At 35.4% G+C, this 20,933-nt stretch overlaps 1 protein-coding gene across 9 annotated transcripts in view; it reads left to right on the top strand.

The window, feature by feature from the left end:
- DLG2 (discs large MAGUK scaffold protein 2) overlaps positions 1 to 20,933 on the top strand; it is a 1,377,464-nt gene that overhangs the window by 830,077 nt on the left and 526,454 nt on the right. For all 9 annotated transcript variants that reach the window (XM_077776205.1, XM_077776203.1, XM_077776202.1 and 6 more), the window contains one exon: positions 4,996 to 5,165. In XM_077776205.1, coding sequence (XP_077632331.1) covers positions 4,996 to 5,165 — 170 coding nt within the window. The remainder of the gene's footprint in view (positions 1 to 4,995; positions 5,166 to 20,933) is intronic.

The following is a 20,933-nucleotide window of genomic DNA, read 5'->3' as shown; positions in this document are numbered from 1 at the left end:
GCATTCAAGAGTCTCTCATGGTTTGCTTCTCTCCCTTTCCCCCACCATTTCTGCCCTTCTTCTCCCCCTTGTTCCTCCGTCAAGTTCCTCCTAATCCTCCTATACGTGCAAACATATGATATTTGTCCTTCTCTGCCTGACTTATTTCGCTCAGCATAACACCTAATGGGTGAATTTTTAAGGTGAGAAATTTCATCAAATTTAGTTGATGGTGGATTTTTAAGATTCCCAGGGAGCATTCATGTGCACTTCATGAAAGGGTGCAGGAAGAGAGTAGACATATACAACTAAGTAAATTCGGGAAAGGTCATAATGATTTGAAGCCATTCAGGTCAGCCTTGGTGTGTGTGTGTGTGTGTGTGTGTGTGTGTGTGTGTGTGTGTGTGAAGTGTGAGTGTGAGTGTGTGTGTGTGTGTGAGATACAGGTTGTATCAAAACAATTGGCTGTTTTCTTGGGGGCAGCAGAGGAGTAAAACTAAAGTGGAATTACATTATACTTCATAAAATAAGACTTACTGAAAGCTCTTATTTTTACATTTTTCTTCCCCCAAATCCCATTCATCTTACTTCTTCCTCCCTTTCTCATACAAAATTTCAAAAACATTTTCAGTATCTTGACTGTAAATTCTCTCCCTTCCTCTACCTTTTGTAGCTTCTTTCCTCCACTATAATCACTTCTTATCTTTTTTAGGCAAATCATTTATCCCTTTTTCATGAATATAATACCTTAGAGTTTGTGAGGCACTGTACTATTTCACATGTATTGTCTCATCTAAATCCATGCAACAATATTATTATCCCTATTGCCAGATGAAGAAATTGAGACTTTGAGATGTCATGTGATTTGCCTGAAGCCACATAGCTCCTAAGTTCTAGAGCTGGGATAAGACCCCAGGTGGATCGGAGTGTGACAAGACCCCCAGGTCCATGTTCATAGATTCTCTGCTGTGATATATGTCCATTATAGAACTTGGGAAGAAACACAAAAGTAGAAGTATGCTTTTTAAGACATCCATAATCTTGGGGCACCTGGGTGGCTCATTTGGTTAAATGTCTGACTTTGCCTCAGGTCATGATCTCACAGTTCATGATTTTAAGCCCCGCATTGAGCCCTGCATCAGCTTTGTGTCTGCAGCACAGGAGCCCACTTTGGATTCTCTGTCTCCCTTTCTGTCTGCCCCTCCCCTACTCATACCCTCTCAAAAATAAATAAACATTAAAAAAATCCTTTATAACTACATCCACAAAGAACAAGTGCTAAAAACTTGTTATCTCTCCTTTCAGTATTTTTAAATGCATAACGAACAGGAATTTTTAATTTTAACACAAGCATTTGGTGATCATTTTTAGGAAATCATCATCCTAAAAAAATAATGAGCTAAGCTCATTTTACAACAGAACATTACTTTAATACCTATGAAAGAGTAAGTAATAGATGTTATTTAAACTATATCCTTAAAATGGAACAAATAATTTGCCAGATATCATTTGGGTTTTCAGTGATCCTATATCATAGTCCAGAATGCTTAATTGTTTAATGGAAAATTTAGGTGTGATTCCATTTACATGTTATTGATGAAATGTTTTTTTTTTTTTAATTTCTAAAGCATTTTCTGCAAGGAAATGTACCCAAATTCTAAAGAAAATGAGACAACAGAAAGATTAAAATTAGGCTTCCAATCTCTTGGACAGTTTCATTTCACGAAATGAATATTGTAGACTTATATTTGAAACAACAGGAACTGAAAAAATGGAGCCATCAACTCAGTTGTATGAGTAGAGTGGAAAGGAAATGTTTTCTAATACATATTAGAAATGTAATAAAGCTGTACTTTTTATTTGGACAAAGCATTGCTTGAGTTTGAAGTTAATGATATATTTTTGTTTCAAAATGAATGCAAATGGAGGCTTTCCTCACAAAGGTTATCTACTAATAGTAAAAGCAAATTAATTTTAAATAGCTATGACCCTCTAGTCAGATGCTATTTTAAGTGATTGGGAGGAAGAGAAGTTGGGTGCCCTAGTTTGCCCTAGTATTCATTCCTCTATATTTTGAGAATTTGAATATATAAACTCTGCCCCTCACACCCCTATTTTTTTTTTAATTTAAAATAATCAATTCTGAGTAACTCGATATCAGCATAGGCTTCAGAAAAGGGCATAACTAGGTTGGGAATCATGTCTCTGCCCTCAACAACACTGCGACCTTGTCAGTAAAATTTCATTGTCTGTAACATGAGAATCAATGTTTGCTAAATGGTGGGGGTTGAGTACCAGTAAATAAATGAAGTGACTAGAATGATACGGTGTATAGCAAGCCCTCTAAAACTTTCCATTTCCATCTCATTCACCTTTCAGTAAGTCCTTGAGCACAGCATCTTTGACTTATCGATCAATAGCAGCAACTCTCACATGTACTCTATACAATAGGTCACACATACACCCATATGCATTGTCTGTCTGTTTACTCTGCCCACCCACTCTGGGCATACTTACTTTCTTTTCATGGAGATGAAGGCTCAAACAGATGAAGTGACTTGACCAGGGTCACACAGCTGGAACTCAAATCCAAGTGTTCTAAAGGCTACCCTGATGCTCTTTTAACTACACTAAAATTGCCTACTTCCTCCACATGTTCAGGAAAAAACATCCAATTTAGGCGATGATTTCCTCACCCCAGCAATTGACAATTAAGGATTCCACTATATACAAAGGGAAAAATTTAGTACAGTTTGAATAGATAGAGCATCCACAATTTTTTTTAAATGTCAGCCCCTCCCTTCTATGGAAAACAGTGTTTTAAGATACGATTAATATTCTAAGCATAGGGTGATGGTAAACACTATGTGTTTGCATTATCACAGGATGACAAAATTACCCCCTCTCAAAGGACCAGCTGCTGTAGGGCGGCTGGCACCCGGGTTGCCTACATTCTCAAAACTATTTTAATTGGTAATTTTCCATTATTTTTTTTTTGGTCAGGGAGGAAATGTATGTGTAAACCTATTAAAGCCATAGAATCTGTTGTGATGAAATGACATCACTGAATCTTAATAAGTGCAGTGTTACACCTCAGAGTTTTGAGGTTAATCAGGGTTCTCCCTGAGACATGAGTCTCTATAACTTAGCTCCCCAAACACGTATGGAAAAGTTATGGGAAAAAATGATAGAAAAATTCTTCTCATTTTTTATACAATATTTTCACTACCATGTTATAATTTTGAATTAATGTGCACAGTATACATGAAACTGTTCATCACATTAAATGTATGCAATGCTGAAAGGAGAGAGCCCAACTTTTGCAATAGGAAGACCTGAGATCATATCCAATCTCTACCCAAATTGCTGACAGCTTTAGATAAAGGACTAGATCACTTGGAACAATTCTCATGTCTATAATGTGAATAGTAAGTCTTATTCCACAAGTTGATGGAAAGGATGTAATCATTAAAATATCATAAATCAAAATTTTCAGTGCTACCAATAACCATTTATTAAGTGCTTATTACATACCACCATCTGTACTAAAGACTTACATGTACATTATTATCTCATTTAATCACCCCCAAGTCTTTATTGTAGATATTTCTAGTATATTTATTTATAGATGTGAACACAGAGTCTGAGAGGCTAATTATTAGTGTTGACAAACTTAGGATATAGAAGGCCTAATAATTGAACTTGGGCTTCTTATTTTATTGGTTTAACAACTATTTGCTAAGGAATAGATGTCCTGAGACATCAGGCATTGTTGGGAAGAAGGAAATGGAGAATCGGAGATGGGTAAGCAACCAGTTAGTGGTGTTTGCTTTACCTTGGCCACTGTGTGGAGAATGCATTAAAAGTTGAGAAGAGAGGCTCTAGGATGAGTCGGTAGAAGGCCATATAAATAATCCAAATGAGAGATGATGTTGATTTCAACCAGGGTGATAACAGTACAGATGAAGAAAGCTGAATGGATTGCTGGTATACTTTGTAGGGAGACCTGAATGTGTGGTGGTTGTAGGATAGGGAAGTCAAGAAAGGGCAGGCCCTTATGTTTTACTCTTAGCATCACAGTGAACTGAGATGGGAAATACTAGAATGGATATTCTGAATAAAGAAAGGAAATCTTTCTAGTCTCAAACCTCATACTTTTAACTATTATTAAAATTTTTACTAATTATCATGAATATAAAAGATATTTAAACTCTATGGATATGTAAATATAGACCACGTGGATAGCTTTATAGAAAAGTCAAATTATTCCTTCCCAAGAGAAAATGCAAAAAGGAAGGTTTATATAGGACTTACCACAATGCTGGGTTTTTCAGAGTAAACACCTAAGGCAAAGATTATCTGAGATTTTCTTTGAATTTTGTGAAATGTGAACTTTAATATCTATAATACTGCTTTATGAATTGGACGTGGGAGAGCAGCATAGAAAAAATATTAGAAGATAATTTACCAGAAATCTAACAGATTTGTTTTAGATGATTGAGTCATGTATATATTTTCTTCTTTCTACATTGTTACATTTTACAAATTTTCTAAAATGACTACATATTACCTGTGTAACTAGCAAATTAAAAATTCAAGAAAAATTAATCTATAATGTTACATTTGCTATGTCTGTATAGTCTGTAGTAAATTCTGAGAACCACTGCAATCATAACCCTCAGTTAAAGCTGTTAAAACTAGCCAAAATAATCATGTAAAGGACAGAGACCTTCAGATGTGTCCTTCTTACCACACCATGTGCAATGTGCTTCCTGTCACAATGGACTGAAGTCCCAGATGGGGTCTGACCAATAGTGCAGTACATTCGGAAATGCCAGGAAGACTGGGGAGTTCAAGGTTTTCTTCATTTCTTTCATTTGGATTGTTTCTTCCGAATATAAAACTTAAAAATTGCTTACTTCATTCCCCCACTTCTTAAGGGTAGCTAACAATGACAATATTCTTTAAAAAATCCTCCTAGCCACCCCTAACGTTTGCATCTTTCCTTTCTTTCAGGGTCAATGATTGTATCTTGCGGGTGAACGAGGTCGATGTGTCAGAGGTTTCCCACAGTAAGGCGGTGGAAGCCCTCAAAGAAGCGGGCTCCATCGTTCGGCTGTACGTGCGTAGAAGACGCCCCATTCTGGAGACCGTCGTGGAAATCAAACTGTTCAAAGGGCCTAAAGGTAATAAAAACATAAATGACTCACAATAAGACATCATTTGACTAAAATTTATACCATAATCCACCTATGATGTACTCTCTTCTTTTATGCTCTGACATTCAGTGCTTGCCTAGAGATTTGAAATCCTACAATAGTGGTTTTTATAAAAGGCCAAGGAAATCAATACTGTTAATATGAACTCAAAGAAAGAAAGGACAGATTTATGTAGGAATGTCCTTATAAGCAATGGCCTTGTAAATATAAACCATTTATATTTTTCTATAAATTTTAATCTTACTGCATCATCATGATTTGACTGACATATAAATTCTTTCTAATTTTTAGGATATAAATGGTGACTCTTCTTTTAATAAAATAGTAATATGAATGATAATAATTTAACTGGTATATCCTGAAATAAGTTATTATATTTTTATAATACTGTTGTGATTTGTTTTGATTTATAATACTCTCATGTGTTATACCCAACAAATACTGCATAATATTTTATATTTGAAATAGTCAAAATAAGTTAAAATTTATGTTTTTAAAGGCTCACAAATCCCCTGAGGCAATTGTAGCTACCCTGGGGAATCACATAAACAGTGAGATGAATCATTATATTAACTTTTTTAAGAACAGTCATTTGAGTTCTGTTCTTCAGAATGATGACATTTAATATTAGCTTAACAGTATTTCAAATATTTTAGAAAAATCCAATAACTGGCTTAACAGTATTTTAAATATTTTTAGAAGATTATGACTGGATAGTTACTATATTATTTGAGTAATTATTTCTATTTCCCTTAAAATCTACTTACTCTCTAATGTTAAATGGGATTTAAAAGGAAATAAGTAAAGACAGTAGTGGGTGGTATTTAAGATCTCAGACCCAAGAATCAGACAGGACTGAGTTTAAAAGCCTGGTTCAGGGATAGCTGCGTGGCTTAGTCGGTTAAGCGTCTGACTTCGGCTCAGGTCGTGATCTCATAGTTCGTGGGTTCGAGCCCCACGTCGCGCTCTGTGCTGACCGCCCAGAGCCTGGAGACTCCTTCAGATTCTGTGTTTCCCTCTCTCTCTCTGACCCTCCCCAGCTCACGCTGTCTCACTNAAAGCCTGGTTCAGCCACTTACTAGCAGAGTGATATTGGTTGGGAAATCTTCTCATTATTAAATGGGGATCATAATGGTAGTATTGGTCCCACAGGGTTTATGAGAATTAAACATTTAACTAAATCTTGCTGGTGGAGTGTAGCCGGCAGAGTCAAAATGTGTAGTTAGAACCTACCTTAGCACCTCACTAGTTGTTTGACTTTATGCAAATCTCTTAACCTCTCTGAGCCTTAATTTTCTCATCTACAAAATGCAGATAGTAATAGTACTTGCCCCTAGAAATGCAAGGATTAGATGAACCAATTCATGTAAAGTATTTAGAGCAGTGGTCAGCCCAAACTGCCAAATAAATATTACCTATATATACATGCTATTTGTAGTATTCTTTACTACAAATGGCTTCAGCCTTTGCTATAATTGCTTGGTAATGTGATGAAAATAAACAAAGATTGCTCTTGGGCTAAATTCAAATGCATTAAAGTCACATAATTAAATCTGGGGGGGAAAAAAAAGAAGTAAGGCATTTGCTTACCACAATGTCTGGTGGTATGAAAGAAAAGACTTTCTAACCTACACATTTGCTTAACTTAACTCATATTTGCAAGTTGCTTTAAAGATCAACAATTTCAGCATTATACTATTTCTATTAAAATATATACTATTTATAAATAAAAGGTAGATATTTCTACAAGTCAATTAGCAATTATTTAGCACAGCCCTAAAGCTAATGCCAGTTTGAAGCACTCAGCAAAGCATTAGCCTCCATTAGCTGGCCTCCTGCTGGCTGAGTCACTCGATGACCTCCAGCAGCTCAGCAGAGCTTTTCAAGGTTCTAGGGAATCCATAGCCCAAATTCGTGAATTTTATCAGGAAAAGAGGTTTGGGGGATCTTTCTTTTGGTACTAAGGCCCCCTCTGGTTGGCTTCTGCAGTCTGGTTTTCTCCTTTGAGCTCGGAGTAGGGCAGGAATTGCCGTGGGACATAGAAAAGGGGAAATGGGGACAGATAATCCACCAAGAATACCCAGGCAATAACCCAAAGGTGCATGGCATATGTATGATAGATTTGGTTTACTTACTCACCTGTGGAAAACCAGGAAACTGTTATAACTAACCTTGCATCCCAGACTCATGCCACATCCCTATGTTGAGGGGTGTGGGCCTTTTGTTCCTATTCGAGTTATGTTGAGTCACTCATACATTTTTGTACTGTCACCATGCAGAGGTCACTGATGGAGATTTTTTTTTTCTACACAAAATTTACTGACATACAAAAAAAAAAAAAAGAAGTGGTTTTAGTCAGTGTTTAAATTCCTAATGCCTTTGCCAATGCCTTAAACACTGGAAGTGCTGACTCAGTAAATTAAATAATTAGTCTCTACATTAAAGGTGATGATACCTTGCAATGCTCACTTCACTTGACATCTTATAATTCTGTGTTTTTGAATGATGATGTATTTAAAATAAATTTCTACCAATGTTTAACTCATACTGTGGGAACTCTCATGCACCAGGGAAGATGAAGATGAAACAGATGTGATTCTGATAGAAGAATCAGAAAATTCACACAGGAGAGAAAGACATAAAGGCACCTAACTTTAATGCAAGGCAAAATGAAATCAGCTCTGTTATGAAATGTGTGTCATGATTCAACTTAACCAGGAGAGCCAAAATTCTCTGGAACATTTAAAAATTTCTTTTTTTTAATGTTTTAAACTCACAAACTGCGAGATCATGACCTGAGCTGAAATCAAATGCTTAACCAACTAAGCCACCCAGGTACCACACCATAAATTTTTTAAAGATAATTTATTTATTTTGAGAGAAAGAGTGTAAGCAGGAATGGGGGGGAGAGAGAGAGAGAGAGAGAAAGAGAGAGAATCACAAGCAGGCTCCATGCTGTCATCACAGAGCAAAACTCAGAGCTGGATCTCACAAACCATGAGATCATGATATGAGCTAAAATCGAGAGTAGGATGCTTAATTGACTGAGCTACCCAGCACCCCAGAACATTTAAAATTTAACACATGCCCACAGATCCTTATCTGCCCTTCATTGAGCATGTGGCCACTTTAGATAGTCAACATCAGCTCTCTAGCCAACTTGGCTAACTAGTCTTGATTACGTTTATATAATACAGAGCTAACTAGATGTTTTCATTAATTTAGTCTTTCAGTGATTCAAAGAATATTAAGTATTTATTATGTTCTTAGCACAGAAGCTGAAAATGGAGATACACAAAAAAAGTAGGAATAGTTCTTGCTCAAAAACATGTAAGCCTGAGGTAGAATACACCTATAATATGGGGCGCCTGGGTGGCTTAGTCAGTTAAGCGTCCGACTTTCGCTTAGGTCATGATCTCGCGGTTCGTGGGTTCAAGCCCCGCGTCGGGCTCTGTGCTGACTGCCAGCTCAGAGCCTGGAGCCTGTTTCAGTCTGTGACTCCCTCTCTCTCTGACCCTCCCCTGCTCACGCTGTCTCTCTCTCTCTCTCCTAGAAATAAATTTTTAAAAAAATTTAAAAAAAAAGAATACACCTATAATATAAATTGGCAAAAAATACTAAAGTGAATGTAAAAGATTGTAAAGTGGCTAATTAAATAGCGGGTCAAAGAAGACTTCTTTAAGGACACGCCACTGTCCTTAAAAATAAGAGTTAGCCAGATAAAAAGTGGAGGAGAGCATCCAGACAGAAGTAAAACATGTTATATGAAGGCTCTAAAATAGGAAAGATCTTGATACCTTTTAGGAACTGAAAGAAATCAGTCATGACGGGGTTTAATGATAGGATAATGAGTGACAGAAAATGATATTGTCAAGGTAAGCAGGGCCAGATCATGCACAGCCTTGTTGACCATATTTTAAATTTGTTATTTTATTTCAAGTGCAACAAGACGTTATTGTAAAATTGTCAGCATGTGAGTGATATGATCAAATTAGTCATTTTCAAATGATCATTTGGCTACTGTGAAAAAAAATGCATTGAAGGAGCAAGAGTGGGAGCAGAGATCAGTTAGGTGTTACTTGGTGAAGGTAAAGAACAGTGGATGGAGTTAAACTATATGTCAGAGGTATAGTTGATGCCACTTACTGATAGTCTAGATGTGGGGCATGTCTAAGGATGAGACCCAGTTTTCTAATTGAGCAGCTGAATGGATTCGGGTGCCATTAGTGAGACTGGGAAGACTAGGGAGGAACACTTGTGAGAAAAAGATTAGGAATTCACTTTTGGACATGTTGAGATGCCTGTGATATATTTATAAAGGAGATCAAGGAGGCAGAAGTGGAAAATATGTCTGAAATCCCTGTCAAGTTAATATTCTGAATTTATCCTATATTTGTCAAATATCTGGAGTTGGGGAAATATCTGAATACTTGACTTTCTCTCTTTTCATCATAATCTTTAATATAAAATTATAAATATGACTACATTAACTATTATGAACAGTTATAATAAAAAATAAAAATCTGTTTTATAGATATTCTTAGTGCCCAGACTACTTTTATATTGGGATTGATTTTGGTTTTATTTGTTTTGTTTTGGTTTTGGTTTTTGGATTTTTTTGTTTGTTTGTGTATGTGCTTCTTGCTATATAGATGGAATGTTAAGGGATCTTGAAAAATAATTTGTGACAGAGTTAAATTATAGTTTTCTAATTCCATATCTTTATGTTTACTCCATAATTGTACAAATTACTAATTCTGAAATGACCTTTGATGTATATGATTCTTAGTAGCAGTGCTGATCTTCCCAATATTCAACTAGAATCATCTGGCTGGTGATTTATGGCCATGTATTTCAGTAATTAATATTTGGGTAATATGCACTAATAATTTAGAAGGTCTTAATAATATGTAAAAATTTTCCTTACCTCACATTTATAGATTTGGTCACTGCAAGCAGCTGGGGTTTCTGTTTGTGGACAGTTTAGAAAAAAAATGGGTAATCATGTATAGGAAGTAGCGATTAGCAAATTCATTTGAATTTGTCAAGCAACCAAAAATATTCAAGGAACAAAATCTGAAGTGGCCATGTGGTTTCCCAGGAAATCAGTTTACAATGAAAGTCTTTCTAGTGACTTTCCCAAGAACGTTCTAAGTCATAATTTCTAACAAGCTATATAATTAAACATGTGCAGACTTATTTGTTTCTATGGCCCAAGCCAAGGAAGCCTACACCTATACAAGAAATGAAATGTCTTCTTTTCAGATGTCCTTATTGCTTAAAGATTATACAATTAGTTTAAGGCCAAGTTTTAAAATTGAAAATGTTAATATTCAAAAGTAGACTTGCTTGCTTATTTTAGACACTTTATTTTTTAATAAAACATGAAAGTCTAGCAAAAAAATTCTGTAATTCTTTATTATTTTAAAAAGTGTTTTTATATATATTTTAATTTTTTCACACACATATATGCAAATATATAGCAGTTATATAGTTGTGTAACCAAACTAAAAATGTGGTGAAGATTGTAGCTCTCAGCCTTGTATAAGAAGTAAAATTAAGTATTAAATACCCTGACTATAAGTCATTATATTAATGACCATTTATAATGTGTATACTTCAGTCATTAGAAAAGCCACATATGCAGTGGTAAGGATCCTGGGTACCTTTAAGTAGCAAGTGTCTTAACTGCTTTGTGCCTCACCTTCTTTGCATGAAAATAGATATAATTTGAGTATCTAATTTATAATGTTATTTTAAGGATAATAATAGTAATTTTGAATACATGTTCTTACTATTTTTACTCTTTTTATTATGATAATTGGCCCAAATTTGAATTAAGGCAAAGCACATACTCATCCCAGTGCTTTAAAAGAGCCTCTCCTAGTATTTTATACAGACTTGTCTTTTAGTAAGTATTATTTGTTGGCTTAATAAATTAAAAGTTAATTAGGGGTGCCTGAGTGGTTCAGTCAGTTAGGCGTCTGACTCTTGATCACAGTTCAGATCATGATTTCACAGCTTATGAGATCAAGCCCCACATCAGGCCCTGCTCTAACAGTGCAGAGCCTGTTTGGATTCTCTCTCTCCCTCTTTCTTGCTCTCTGCCCCTCCCCCACTCATTCTCTCTCTCTCTCTCTCTCTCTCTCAAAATAAATAAAACATTTTTAAAAAGTTAATTAAAATTTCTTAATATTCAGCAGTTCCAGATAGAGACAATATATATATTTTTGTGTGACAACTAAGATTTCTGCATGCATATGCATACAAATACACAAAAAAGTATTAGTGTTAGCATATATATATGTACCTATACTGTATATGTAGCTGTGTTCTCTCTAGTTCTAAACAAATTTTTTTCTAACAGGTCTGAGTTATTGATGTAGCATATCCATATATGTTTATATGTATATATTTTCCCTTAGCTTTCCTAGCATGGGCGTATATTTCAGTAGGCTTCATGTGTAGAAAAATCTTCAAGCATATTGAATGGACCTCACATGTCTCCTTACTACCAACTTCTACCGCATACCCTCACCAGTGTAATCATCTCCAGCTTCTGACCTCTCCAGTTAAGTCAAAGGTTATCATCATCACCAATTTAAAGAGCTCAGAGTCCTTTTATTTTGATTCCTCTCTCTTCACCACTGCTTTTATTAAATCAGGTGCTGTGTCCTTTGGAAATTACCTCCAATACAGGTAGTCTTGTCCTTAAAAATCTCCACTGCCATTATTGTGGTGTTCATATCTTCATTATGTCTTATCTGATCTACTGAAATAGATTCCATTGTCAATCCCTCCCTTTCTGCTTACATTCCCCCTCCTAGATAAATCTTATAAAAATCATGGTCATTGTTTTCTCCTGTTCAGAAGTCACTAGTGGTTATTCATTGCCACTAGATAAAAAAAATCTAAATTTCTTGCCATAGCACTTCATGCCTCCTATGTCCTCTCTCTCTTCCAGGGACAGAATTCCATTTCATCCTTCTCTTCTGTCTTCTCTCACTCATGCAGCTCCACATCCAGGGAAGGTAGAATCAGGCCATATTCTCCTGCCTTTAGGGCTTGCTCATCCCATTCCCACCTTTGGAATGCCTTTCCTTACCACTATGACCACTGCTTGTTGAAATCATAGCCATTTCCCAAGAGCCATGCCAGTTCAGTTTTGTTTCCTTGAAAACTATTCCAGATTGATCCAGTTAGAAGCAATCTTTCACTTTTAAGAACTTCAAGAATGCTTTATTCCTGGGGTGCCTGGGTGGTTCAGTCAGTTGAGTATCTGACTCTTGATTTCAGCTCAGGTCATGATCTCACAGTTTTTAGGACTGAGCTCCACATCAGGCTCTGGCCGGCCAGTGTGGAACCTGCTTAGGATTCTCTCTCTCCCTCTCTCTCTACATTTCTACCTCACATGCTCACTCGATCTCTCTCCCTCAAAATAAATAAATAAACTTTAAAGTAAATGACTTATTCCTTTCTCTGTATTCATTCTTTTGTTACCAGGTCATCCAAGTAACCTATAAGGTATAGAAAGGATACACATCGGCAACCTAAATTAAGAAGATAAGCTAACTGCTAGTTCTGACACTTAAGACACTTTAGCTTATGATTTCTGCCCCAACCTGTGTTAAATTGGAAGAATTTAATGAATACTGAAAAGGAACGTACAAGCCCTACATTTATTCTGTGACCAGACTCTCAGCAGTAAGTGGGAAGAACTGGGGTGGAAAGGTGGAGGGGAGTCCAAAACATATCATGACTGTCACAGCAGTATGGCAAGCGGAAAAGGGAATGGCCAAGATGGAAGATGAATAATTTTATTGCCAGGAGGAGTCCCTTATGAATAAAACCCTTGCACTGTCCTGTTTTGTTTTTTTTTTTCATACTTTACAGTAACAATCTGTTCAAGTAATTGGGACAAAAACAGTATTTGAAATATCTAGCACTTTGCTAAAAAGGATGATTAATTGAAAACCAATTTCCAAATTACTGAGGATTTTTATTTTATTTTTTTCTTAGTAGCCTACTTGACAGATTTATTGTCCAGCTTGGTTAAATATTAATGTGGCATCCATCTGATATTATAGAAAATTTCCCAAATATCTAACCTGAATGAAGTTATGATTTGTCTCTATCTCCACACTCGATATATTTTTATTTCATATGTCCTTGTTCCTCCATCTGCTCTTGTTTCTGCTTCCTCTGACACTAATATGGCTTCTTCAGAGTTGATAGGAGAAAGGCATCTGACAGTTTCCAGAGATGGTTACTTGGTAAATTATTCTACAACTTGAATTTGGTATATAGGCCTAGAGCTGCAGATATTGAGCATACAGTAAGTGTTGCATGAACATGTAAATGAACTAAGATTTTAGCTAAAAATTAAAGGCCTCATCCTTATACATAGTACAGAGATTGCCTACACTGAAATCATTCTTTTTATTCTCTCTGTCCATGGATAGTTTTGCTCATGGTATTCTCTACCAACCTGGACTCCTGTCATCTGACCACAATAACTCAGAAATGATTAGGATACCATAGTTTTCAGATGTCGTGAATTCAGCTGTTCATACCCAAGCAGTTCACCAGACTGCTAGGTAAAAACTGAACACAAAGTTTATGCAGCTGCTTTGAGTACTGGCATCCAAGCATGCATTGCATCAAGGGACACCATACATTCCCACCTTTCTTACCATGGAGTAGATTATAATGTGTATTCATTTTTAATGTATAAAAAAAGTTGTGTCTCTGAATGTAAAGCACAGTTCACTCTTTATTGAGACCAATGTCCTGGACTCTGAGATCTAAGTGGCAGGTAGACCAATCTGTGGTGAAGGACTATTTTGAATAATGGTTTGATTCTTAATAAGCACAAATGGCAAATTCAGCTGTTTGGCATGAGGTCTCAAAACACTACATTTTCCTTTTATTGCTAAATTTCTTCAGTGCTTTTGAATTACCAGAATTGTTCCCTTGAGTACCCAGAGAGATTTGTTTGACTGTATATGCAGTGAAACCTCTTATTGAAATATAATATTTAGAGGCAAAGAGAAAATGCCTATTTGTGTTAAGCCAGAGAAATAGTCTTGGAAATATATTGTGCCTAAATTACCACTCTCTGTCTCCCAAAAGAACAAATCCTTTTTTTTTTAATTGGACAAAGGACAATAACATTTGATGAGTTCACCTTGTTCCCAAGCATTTTCTGTAGAATTTCCTGAGTATTTACATGGTCAGTCTCTGATTATTTCTGGATAAAAGATATGTCCTTGTGGATTGGGAAGTTCTTTCTCTAAGCTAGTATTTAGTCAATCTTCATAATGATATTTGTAAGAAAGCTCTCTCCTGAAATCTTATAACAAATGATCTATTCATGAAAAAAAAACAAACTACAGATATTGCCACTATAATCCTTCTGCCATGTGTATTGTAACATTATAGGAGGGTGAAACAATTGATTACATTGCTAAATTACTTTGGAAATTAAAGAATGATGCTCCGCCTCTCATTTGCCCTTTGAGGACAAGATGTGGCCACTGGTTCTTTTCTTCGTTTACTTCTTTGCTGTTTAGAGTAGCTCAGAATGTTTAATGAAATTTATGGTTAAGGACTCCTTAAAGTCAAAATTATTTTATCATGAAAATTGCAGATTTCAAAAATGTATTGTAGTAGATGTAGTTTGATTTTTTGACATTCAAAAGTTTTATAATTAAAACAGCACACACCGTTTACCTAGCTGTGAATATTTGATGACGTAAATATTTACCTATGTAACACTTTTTAAAGTTTTTAAAGGAAGTGAGATGCCATGGTAGATACTGTGACTATAAATCTTTCTAATTTATGATCAGTAGCAAAGCGATTTTATTAGGATTGGACAGCCCCATACCTGTTAAATGGGAATATTAAGTAGCTACCTTGGCTATTGTGAGAAGTTAATGAGACTCTGGGTACATCTTAGTGCTCAAAAAGTTTAAGGGTGCTTCCTTGCTTGCTTTTTTAAGAAACAAATACATGCAGAAAATAATCTTCATTCAGTCAGTACTTTATTTCAGAAACATTTATTAAGCTAGGCATTTCAAAGTGGTAAATCAAAATAACATTAGTTAAATAAAGAAGTTTTGACTTTTCTTCCAAATACCTTCTTAGGCATTCATCTAGACTGGAATAACACAGTCCTCTTTTGGTTGGGTGTAACTTCATACTAAATTCATTGCAATCCCTTAACTAAATCCCTTTTGGTTCCCTAACTCTTCAACCAGCCTACATTAAATTCTCCTCCTCCTATGGAACGTTGAGATCCAATAAAATTAAAGATTGTGGTATTTTTTTATTCATGAACCATGACTCCAAGTGCCATTAGCTGTCAGTCAAAAGCCTTATACGATACGGACTTTATCTCTGAGCACAATTCAATTGCAGCTAGATGCCTTGGATACTTTATCTCTTATAGAAAGTTAATAGGAAATATAAAATAAGATCTCTGCTGGGGCGCCTGGGTGGCTTAGTCGGTAGAGCGTCCGACTTTCGCTTGGGTCATGATCTCGCGGTTCGTGGGTTCGAGCCCCGCGTCGGGCTCTGTGCTGACTGCCAGCTCAGAGCCTGGAGCCTGTTTCGGTCTGTGACTCCCTCTCTCTCTGGCCCTCCCCTGCTCACGCTGTCTCTCTCTCTCTCTCTCTCCTAGAAATAAATAAAAAACATTAAAAAAAAAAAATAAGATCTCTGCTTTTAAAATCCATAAAAATGCCAACTTAGGAATTTGTAAATATGAAATATGTTATGATTTATCCAGTTCTGTTATCTTACCAAGAAACCACTGAAATTTGGAAAATTGCACAATAAAGATGATATTAGGAAAAGTTGAGAATTATCAGTCAAGGCTAAATAGAGAGAAGTTAGTAAGAAGAAAAAAGCAACAATAAGAAGGGAAATAAATGAGGCACATTAACTAGGTGAGTCAGTCCCTTATAGTTATGAAGGAAGAAAGTATATATAATTTCTCCAGCATAGACCATTAATCTTAAGAAGAAAGACTTCAATAGTTGCTTCCCAGGAACCCAAAAATATTTTGTGAATATTCATGAGCAGCTGAGTCACATAGGAAAGTTTAGTCTTCATAGTTCTATTCATTTGAATAAACTGAATGTTGTACCTGTAGGTTTTTAAAAATCATAATAATGTTGATGTGCAAGAATTCTTAAGTGTCAAATATTCTGATCTCTTAAAATGAACATGCATTCATTCATTTATTTAGCAAAACAGTAATTGAACACCTTTTAACTATGTGACAAGTTGGAGATAGAGACATAGTGTGCCCTCAAGGGAGACAGTGGTCCAAGTATAGGTGTGGAATGTACGTATACATAATAATTATAGTACTACCAGACAAATATATACACAGGTTTTTTACAAGGAAACCTTGACCAAGACTTCAACTTCTGCTTTAATGTTCTGGAAAGAAACAGCTTTCAAACACTAGTGATAGCTATTCACTTGGGAGACTGCCCCATTCACTGGATTCCCCTCCCTTCTTAAAATTGAGCTGAAACCTTGAATTCCTTTGAAATTGTCTATTGATCTTACTTCTGCCCTCTCCAGCTATGATGGACAACTCTTCATAGGAGAGCCCTTCATTTATTTGTAGGCCACTGTCAAATCTCCATTTTATTTTTAAAAAAATTTTTTTAACGTTTTATTTATTTTTGAGAGAGAGATAGAGACAGCATGAGCAGGGGAGGATCAGAGAGAGAGGGAGACACAGACTCCGAAGCAGGCTCCAGGCTCTGAGCTAGCTGTCAGCACAGAGCCTGTTGTGGGGTCCGAACCCATGAACCGTAAGATCATGGCCTGAGCCGAAGCCGGACGCCCAACCGACTGACCCACCCAGGTGTCCCCCAAATCTCCATTTCCTGTAGGCTAAGGAATGTTCACTTATTAACTGTTCTTGATACATCATGATTTTCAGACCCTCTATTTTATTGCTTGCAACCTACAAATTTTCTCAAGTTTGGCAATATCCCACCTAAGTAATATACAGAATTTATCTAGAGATCCCTTGATATATATTCACCATATAGCCCATGGTGAATAGAGTTTTATATGTGAGCTCCATACTCTGTTTATTTAATATAATATAAAGTTGTATTAGCTTGATTTTTAAGACCCTTTTGGTTGACTCTATCCAAATTGCATATTTCTGTATGTAAGTATTTTATATGAAATACTGGCTTTTATATATATTATTTTATATTTTAGAATAATTGATTTTTACTGTAAGTTTATAAATTTAGATTTATCTCTATTAAATGTAAAATTGTTGGACTGAGCCTAGCATACCAACCTATTGATATCATTCTTGACAGTAATTTAACTAGCCCTTATATTAGCCACCCTTTTCTTATTTGTGTACATTACAAGTGACCTAAAGGAAGATAGATGGATAGAAGGATAATTAGAAACAGGATGGAATTTGGCAGGGACACATATTGCCCAGCTCACATAGATATAAAAATGAATCCCACATATATAAGAAAAGACTGAGAGTAAAAATAACAGAAAGATAAGGATAAAAATGCCTGTTTTTAATCATTATATTTTACATCTGAAACTAATATAACACTGTATGTTAAGTATGCTTGAAAATAATAATAATAACAATATCATCATCTGTAGGCACAGTTCTCCATGCAGCAGAATCTATGTACTACTAAAGAACTAGTTTCCAGGTTATGAGAACAGATTAATCTTAGTTGTTCACGGAAATTCTGTCCTCCAATAACTCACAAAATGAATGACACCTAAGGAAAATCACTAACAACAAATTTTTTTTTCTGACAGTGATGAAAGAAGGAATGAAGTACAGCTTAATATGATACTCTTTTTTAAAAAAACTGTGATAAAGGGCAGAAACAGTAGCAAAGAGGCTTATAAAGGCTCAGATGTTACCCCACTCCCATTCCCCTCCTGAAACTAGATTGGTGACGGACAAAATCCTGAGACTTCTTGCTGACACCAGTAAATCTGGAGAAGAGTACATTGAGCCTTGCCTTTTTTCAAAAAATAATTGAAACTTGCTTTTGGGAGAATCTAAAGTGGGGAAAGTGACTAGTAATGCTGATATTCTCTGATGGAAGTGAAGATTCTGTAACCATGCCTTGAATTAGAGAAATTGCCCTAGTACATATACTTTTGTATAGAACATTTAACAAGAATCTCCAAGATAGTAGAATTTGGGTGTTCTAAGAAAAATGACACTCTTGTGTACAGCCTCTACCTTGCTCTCCTCCAACTCCCTCCCCAGTTGTTGCCTCAGGTGCAGAAGCAGTTAGAACACAAACTATGTAGAACCCCCCGCCCCACTGTAACTCAGAAGGAAAAACAAAGTGTTCATAGGCAAAAATAAAAAAGGAAACCAGTTACATACACTATATCAGAACAAATAGTATCTAATTGAATTACCCAATCATGAGCAAGATGCAAACATTTTAATAATTCTGTAAACATACTATAATCAAAATGAAAAAGAAGCATCATCATTACAATCTAATTTATTAAGCACTTATATGTTAGGCACTTACATATGGATAGCACTTATGCATATTCATCCTTATAAGAATTCCTATGTGCTACTTTTATTACATATGCAGATATGAGATTCAATAACTTGCCTAAGAGTATATAAATAGTAATAGGGACAGTATAAAATTTTCTGGCTCCAGAACTTGTTCTATTACCCCTAGGTGATCTTAGTCTTTATAACATGCAAATAAAAGGAAGAAAGAAATGAGACAAATAGCTCAAAATATAATTCAAGGAACAGAAATGAATTACTCATGATTCATGCTATAGAAGAACTTAAGAAAAGAAGTTCAATAAAATAAATTCTGAAAGACAAAATGATAAAGCTACAGACTGAGCTGCAAAGAAAAATTGCACACCTGAGGAATCCAATAAAGGACCTAAATAGCATCTTTACAGAATTCATGAATATATCATAAACAGTAAGAAAAAATAAATGTCACTGAAGTTAGTGACAAAGAGCAAAGCTTGAGATAATCACAGTGAGCATAAACGTAAAAAAAATAAAGGGAGAAAAGAATATTCTAAACCTACATCAAACAGGTACTGCAGTTTTGAGGAAAAGATCTGGTGGCCCAAGGTGTTCAGACAAGCCAAGAGTTCAAAAGATACATCGTTAGCCATGCACATTTTCTTAAAATATTCCCTTTATCACTGCCATTATTTGCATTGTTCCATAGATAAGTTTGTTTATGAATTGAAAACATAAAAAATAATTTTATTTGTGATGATAAACCAAAGGAAGTCATCCAAAAATTATTGAAAACTATGATAGAATTCAGTAAGGTAACCATGTATAAAACTAGTATACAGAAATCATTCAACATATAAATATAGGCACATATATAAAGTAACCAGTTAAAAGACATAATGGAAGAAAATATACCATTTATAATAGCAACAAAAATTATAAATATTTAAGAGTAAACCTTTTGAGAAACATGTGCTATTCATATAAAGGTAACTTTAAAATGTTACTAGGAAATGTATTAGAAGGGAAAACCATTAGACATCATTGGAAAGGAAGATGCAACATTAAAAAAGCTAAATTTCACTTTCATACTAAAAATTTAAAGGAAAAATACTAATGAAAAATATTTGAACCAGAAAAACTTATTCTAAAGTTATATAGAAGAATCAATAATCAAGAATAGTGAAGAAAATTCAGGAAAAGAAAAATAATAAAATATGTCCAGGCCCACCAGATATTAAAACATATTATAAAGCTACAATAATTAAAAGTGGGGCACCTGGGTGGCTCAGTCGGTTGGGCGGCCAACTTCAGCTCAGGTCATGATCTCAGTTTGTGGGTCTGAGCCCCGCATTGGGCTCTGTGCTGACAGCTAGCTTAGAGCCTGAAACCTGTTCCAGATTCTGTGTCTCCCTTTCTCTCTGACCCTCCCCTTCTCCTGCCATTTCTCTCTCTCAGAAATACATAAAACATTAAAAAATTTTTTTAAATAATTAAGTAAAAAGATCTATCAAAATAAAGATGAAAAAACCAGTACTAGACAAGGCACATAAAGAAATTTAGTATATGATAAAGATGGCATTTTAAATGAGGAGGAGAAGATCGATTGTTTACTAGGTTATATTGGAAAACTGCCTTTATTTTTTTAAAAAGAAAATTGTATCCTTACTTTGTAATCTAAACCCAAATAAGTTGTCACTTAATCAAATGTTTATACTTAAAAATGAGAGCATAGAACTATAAAGGTAGTGATAGGTAAGTTGAACTGAAGTAAAATTAGGAATTTTGTTGACTAAAAGAGAGTGGAAGAGAGGGGCACCTGGGTGGCTCAATCAGTTAAGCGTCTGACTCTTGGTTTCAAATCAGGCCATAGTCTCTGTGCTCTGTGCTGACAGGGGAGAGGCTGCTTGCGATTCTCTCTCTCTCTCTCTCTCTATCTCTATCTCTCTCTCTCTCTCTCTCTCTCTTTCTCTCTCTCTCCCTCTCTCTCTCTCTGCTCCTCCCCTGCTTGCTCTCTCTGTCTCTCTCAAAATGAAAAAATAAACTTAAATTTTTTAAAAATATTAATTATAAAATAAATAGTGAAAAAGAAAAGCTACAGAGTGGAGAAAATGTTCCCAATAAAGCTACCACACTTTTACTCAAAATGAAAAACTGTAACTTAAAGTACAAGATACCATTCTTTT

This window comes from Crocuta crocuta, unplaced genomic scaffold (assembly GCF_008692635.1).
Source record: "Crocuta crocuta isolate KB4526 unplaced genomic scaffold, BGI_CrCroc_1.0 scaffold332, whole genome shotgun sequence".
Classification (NCBI taxonomy): Eukaryota; Metazoa; Chordata; class Mammalia; order Carnivora; family Hyaenidae; genus Crocuta; species Crocuta crocuta.
Note: the sequence above shows the minus strand (reverse complement) of the source record. Positions and strands in the feature narration are given on the sequence as shown.